The sequence below is a fragment of the Lipotes vexillifer genome, unplaced genomic scaffold (genome assembly GCF_000442215.2).
Source record: "Lipotes vexillifer unplaced genomic scaffold, Lipotes_vexillifer_v1.1 scaffold764, whole genome shotgun sequence".
In the NCBI taxonomy this organism is placed as follows: Eukaryota; Metazoa; Chordata; class Mammalia; order Artiodactyla; family Lipotidae; genus Lipotes; species Lipotes vexillifer.
In genome coordinates, this window is record NW_006799086.1 from 700528 (window position 1) to 706527 (window position 6000).

General features: G+C 34.2%; 1 protein-coding gene across 2 annotated transcripts in view; it reads right to left on the reverse strand.

Moving 5' to 3' along the window:
- Nucleotides 1-5739, reverse strand: part of LOC103075343 (potassium channel subfamily T member 2) — a 265002-nt gene extending 259263 nt beyond the window's left edge. For both annotated transcript variants that reach the window (XM_007471495.1, XM_007471494.1), the window contains exons 1-2: nucleotides 5663-5739; nucleotides 3338-3437 (exon numbers count right to left, since the gene is read on the reverse strand). In XM_007471495.1, coding sequence (XP_007471557.1) covers nucleotides 3338-3437; nucleotides 5663-5723 — 161 coding nt within the window. In that variant the 5' untranslated portion in view covers nucleotides 5724-5739. The remainder of the gene's footprint in view (nucleotides 1-3337; nucleotides 3438-5662) is intronic.
- Between the last annotated feature and the right edge of the window lie 261 nt (nucleotides 5740-6000).

A 6000-nucleotide genomic window follows, 5' to 3' on the forward strand; every position in this document is an offset into this window, starting at 1 on the left:
ATACAGAGTGAAGTAAGTCAGAAAGAGAAAAAACAAATACCTTATGCTAACACATATATATGGAATCTAGAAAAAAAAAATGGTTATGAAGAACCTAGGGGCAGGACAGGAATAAAGATGCAGATGTAGAGAATGGACTTGAGGATATGGGGAGGGGGAAGGGTAAGCTGGGACGAAGTGAGAGAGTGGCATGGACATATATGCACTACTAAATATAAAATAGATAGCTAGTGGGAAGCAGCTGCATTGCAGAGGGAGATCAGCTCGGTGCTTTGTATCCACCTAGAGGGGTGGGATAGGGAGGGTGGGAGGGAGATGCAAGTTGAGGGGATTTGGAGATATATGTATACGTAGAGCTGATTCACTTTGTTATATAGCAGAAACTAACACACCATTGTAAAGCAATTATACTCCACTAAAGATGTTTAAAAAAAAACATTAACCGCATTAACAAAATAGATGAAAATTATATAATCATATCAATAGATGCAAAAAAGGCATTGTTTAGTTTTGATTCAACATCCACTTATGATTAAAAACTCTCAACTAAGTAGGTATAGAAGGAATGTACCTCAACATCATGAAGGTCATACACACCAACCCACAGCTAACAAAATAATGAAAATTTGAAAGCTTTCCCTCTAAGATCAGGAACAACACAAGGATGCCCACTCTTGCCTCATTTATAAATATAGTATCGGAAGTCCTAGGCACAGCAATTAGGCAAGGAAAAGAAACAAAATCATCCAAATTGGAAAGAAAGAAGTAAAACTGGAATTATTTGCAGATGACATAAGACTATATATAGCAAACCCTAAAAACTAAACAAAAAAAATATTAGAACTAATAAATGAATTCAGCAAAGTTGCAGGATACAAAATCAATGTACAGTCAACCCTCCTTATCCATGGGTTTTACATCTGTTGATTCAATCAACCATGGATCAAAAGTATTTCAGGGGCTTCCCTGGTGGTGCAGTGGTTGAGAGTCCGCCTGCCGATGCAGGGGACGCGGGTTCATGCCCCGGTCCGGGAAGATCCCACATGCCGTGGAGCGGCTGGGCCCATGAGCCATGGCCGCTAAGGCTGCACGTCCGGAGCCTGTGCTCTGCAACGGGAGAGGCCACAACAGTGAGAGGCCCGCATAGCGCAAAAAAATTAATTAATTAATTAAAAGTATTTGAAAAAAATTCCAGAAATTTCCAAAAATCAAAACTTGAATTTGCCACATGCTGGCAACTATTTACATAGCATTTATACTATATTCAGTATTGTAAGCAATTTAGAGATGATATAAAGTATATGGAAGGATGTTCATGGGATATACACAAATACTATGCCATTTCCTAAAAGGTACTTGAGCATCCATGGATTTTGGTATCTGTGCAGGGGTCCTGGCAGCAACTCCCTTTGGATACCTAGAATGACTGTACAGAAATCTGTGCATTTCTATAAATTATAATGAAATATCCAAAAGAGAAATTAAGAAAACAACCCCATTTACAATTGCATCAGAAAGAATAGAATAACTAGAAGTAAATTTAGCCAAGGAGGTGAAAGACCTGTACACTGAAAGCTGTAAGACATTGATAAAAGGTATTGAATAAGACACAAAGAAATGGAAAGCTATTCTGTACTCATGGATTGGAAGAATTAATATTGTTTAAATGTCCATACTACCCAAAGTGATCTACAGATTCAATTCAATCTTTATCGAAATTCCAATGACATTTTTCACAGTACTAAAACAACCAATTTACACATTTCTATGGAACTACAAAAGACTGAATAGCCGAGCATCTTGAGAAAGAAGAACAAACCTGGAGGAATCATGCTCCTTGATTTCAAACTATACTACAAAGCTGTAGTAACCAAAATAGCATGGTATTGGCATAAAAAAGATACACAGATCAATGAAACAGAATATAGAGCCCAGAAATAAATGCACACATATATGGTCAATTAATTAATGACAAAGGAGCCATGAATATACAATGGGTAAAAGACAATCTCTTCAATAAATTGTGTTGAGGAAACAGGACACACATAAAAAATGAAAGTAGACCACTCTCTTACACAATACATAAAAATTAATCCAAAGTGGATTAAAGACTTGAATGTAAGACCTGAAACCTTAAGACTCCTAGCAGAAAACATAGATGGTAAGTCCCTTGACCTAGGCCTTGGTGATGCTTTTTTTAATCTGACACCAAAAGCAAAGGCAACAAAAGCAAAAATAAAAAAGTGGGACTATTTCAAACTAAAAAGCTTCTGCACAGGAAAGGATACCATCAATAAAATGAAAAGGCAACCTAAAATGGGAAAAATATTTGCAAATCATATATCTGATAAGGAGTTAATACCCCAAATATTAAAGAACTCATTCAACTCGACAGCAAAAAAAAAAATTGGAATAAAAATGGTCATAGGATCCAGATAGACATTTTTCCAAAGAAGACATACAGATGTCCAACTGGTACATGAAAATGTTCTCAACATTACTAATTATTAGGAAAATGCAAATCAAAATCACAATGAGATATCACCTCCCACCTGTTAGAATGGCCATTATTAAAAAGAAAAGAAATAAAAAATGTTGAAGAGGTTTCAGAGAAAAGGAAATCCTCTTACACTATTGGTGAGAATGTAAGTTGGTGCAACCACTATGGAAAACAGTATGGTGGTTCCTCAAAAAATTAAAAATAAAACTACCATATAATCCAGCTCTTCTACTTCTGGGTATTTATCCCCTAAAAATCCCCCAAAACTCTAATTCAAAAAGATACACACACACCCCTATGTTCATTGCAGTAGTGTTTACAATAGCTAAGATATGGAAACAACCTAAGTGTTTATTGATGGATATATGAATAAAGAAGATGTGGTATGTATGTATATATACACACCCACAATGAAATGTGTTATTCAGCCATAAAAAGAAGGAAATCTTGACATTTGTGACAACATGGTTGGACCTAGAGGGCATTATGCTAAGTAAAATAAGTCAGACAGAGAAAGATAAATACCATATGATTTCACTTATATGTAGAACATAAAAAAAACAAAACATGCTAACAAAACAAAACTCATTGATTGTTGGTTATCAGAGGAAAAGGAAGAGAATGGGGTAAAATGGGTAAAGGGGATGGATTGTATGGTGACGTATGGTAACTAGACTTATGGTGGTGATCACTTTCTCGTGTATACAAAGATCAAATTATTATGTTGTACACCTGAAACTAATATAATGTTGTTTTTACCAGTTTTACCTCAAAACTTATAATACAATTTAAACTAATCAAAAGAATATTGTAGAAAATCAGACAAAGATACCTTACCATTCATTTCCTTGTGAAGGGTTTTCTAGTAGCACTCGGATTATGTACAAAAAGCAGCTTAATAATTTGAGAGAAAAATTGAACAGACGTATTCTTAGACCTTTAAACAAACAACAAAAATTGGATTTTCATTTGAACTCAGTCCACAAAAGACTAAAACGAATTGTCAAAAATATCAGCTTTAAGTACAGCACTCAAATTGTGTTTAGAATCTACAATACCATAATTGCTTACCCACTCTGAAGTTCTAGGTGGCTAAATATTGAAACAAAAAATGAGAATGACAGAATGTATAAACCGCAAATGACAGTGAATATTATACACTAAGAGTAAATCTACATTTGAGCACTCAGAAGCCACAAAAATCATGTCCAATCAAGATTGGTTCAAGTATGCTTAGAAGTTTAAGCATTTTATAGATCCATGAATTTTGGAATAAATTTTAACTAGCCAGAAAATCTAGCTGCTTACAAATTCACAGGATAAGTTATAAATCTTGTATCTTCTGAGCACCTTGTAGGTTTGACTGTAGAGAAATTATAATCATGTAAATAATTATGTATTATACATTTAATTAGTAATTATATAATTATAGAGAAATCCTAATAGCATATGCTGGGAAATACACAAGCGCACACACACACACACACACACACGCAGACACATTTTTGAGACTCCACCAACTTTTTACTTTAGGTTTAAATACCAATGAAATCTTAAAAAAAACTTTTGTGGGAATTAAGACTTTCATGTATGTATCTTTGAAACTGTTTCGTTCACAGTTATGCTGCCTATAATACTTGATGATGAATAAGAGTAATTAATATTAAGCAAAATGCGTTTAAAGTCTGATTAATAGAAGCATTACCTTTCCTGCAATTATCAGGTGGTAAGTGATTCACAGATTGTGAATAAAATTTTGAGGTCTTCCTATAATTAATTCTCAATAAAATCTGGAAATGAAATGCCATTTTGTTTTTACTCTGCTATAAGTGAGTGTACCTGAGGTACCATTTCTTAACAGTAAAAGGTTAATGCTTATTAATTGTGCAATTTTTCTTGGGTTTTCCTACTAAAATGCTAGGTACTTATGGGTTAGCTTCTTTATAGTCTTCTAAACTGTTAATGAAATTGCCCTGGTTTTATAGAACTGATCTCTTCAAATGACAGCTTAGTCAAAGCTGGCTGTTGTTAAAGTATTCAAATAATACATCTATTCCTTCTGACCTGGAGAAAGAAAATTTTTAGTAAAATTTTTAAAATTTTTAAAATAAAGGAAACCTTCTATGCAAATGATGTGGCCTCTCCAGGTAACATCTATTGGTGGGATTCCACCTTGGGAATTCAAAACAACTGGATTAGAGAAGCATTAGTTATTATTAGTCTAATCCTAAAACTAACCAGCCATTAAGATTCTCTAACCTGTGTGCCTTACAGACTGAAATATTCCCTGTAGTCAGTATTTGTGTAACTGCTCACAACTCAAGTTTCTCTCTATGAACTCTATAGAAGCACAACTTACTTTAGACCACCCCAGGAGGTCAAAATTCAAAGAGAGCAAAGTCTACACCAATCTACTGTAGACCTCTCCAATGCTTCTTGACATCTTAAGCAATAATCACATGAAAAAACTGCATATTGGTTCATTATTTATGGCTTTTTCAAAGTGCATGGTACTAGGGGGAAGCAAGTATGACTGGCACTTCAACCCTGCACAGGCTTAAGAGGTCAGTGACTATGCTGATTTCATGCCTCCGTGAAGTTCCAACGTTTCCCAAGGTTTTTTGATGATAAGGATCACTGAGATGTTATATGCTAAGCTTAGCTCTATACTTCCTGATTTTAAATCCCCAGGGGAGGATGCTAGTAATCTGTACCTTTCAGAACACCCTACATATTTCTTGTTATTAGGTGTGATGGGGAAACTCTTCCCTACTAAATCACTAAACCAGAAAATTATTCCCCATTATGGTCACTTGGAATCACCAGAGTCTTCTCAAAACAAGTTTTGGTATCCCTCACAGTTAAAATATGGGGAACCCTCACTTAAATGATTTTCCTCAATGTTCCTAGCAATCCAAATGGTCCACTCAGAAGTCTACTTACTGATGTGGGATTTCGAGTAGTAAAATAGTCAAGAAACCTTGACTTGACACCACCAGATATAACATCTATTGTTTTCTAAACTTTAATGCCCGGCAGATAAGACTACCAATTTTACTTCTCTCTATAAAAGATATTTTGCAAAAGGATTGCAAAGCTGGAATTGTTTAAGGTAAATATATATACAAATATATACACAGGGGAATAAAATTAAAGACTTACTTGATCTCTGGTTTTTGATAAAAAATAACTTTAGTCTCTCTTTAAATGTGTTTTCATTCATATAAAATTCAACTTGCACCCTGCAAACAAAAAATAAAAACATAATTAATCTAAAGACTAATATATAAGAAAATAAAAATAAATTATTTGATGTGATACATTGTATACTTTGAGTGAATCCCCACCACAGAAAAGGAGAATTGAGTAAAATGCTAATTTTTTATTTTTGAGAGAAGCAGTTACTTTCCAATTTTAAAGATATAGTCAGTTCAAATATCATATGTAGTTGATTTGATTATTTGTATCAGTGGATATGATGAGTGGTATGGGTGATTCCA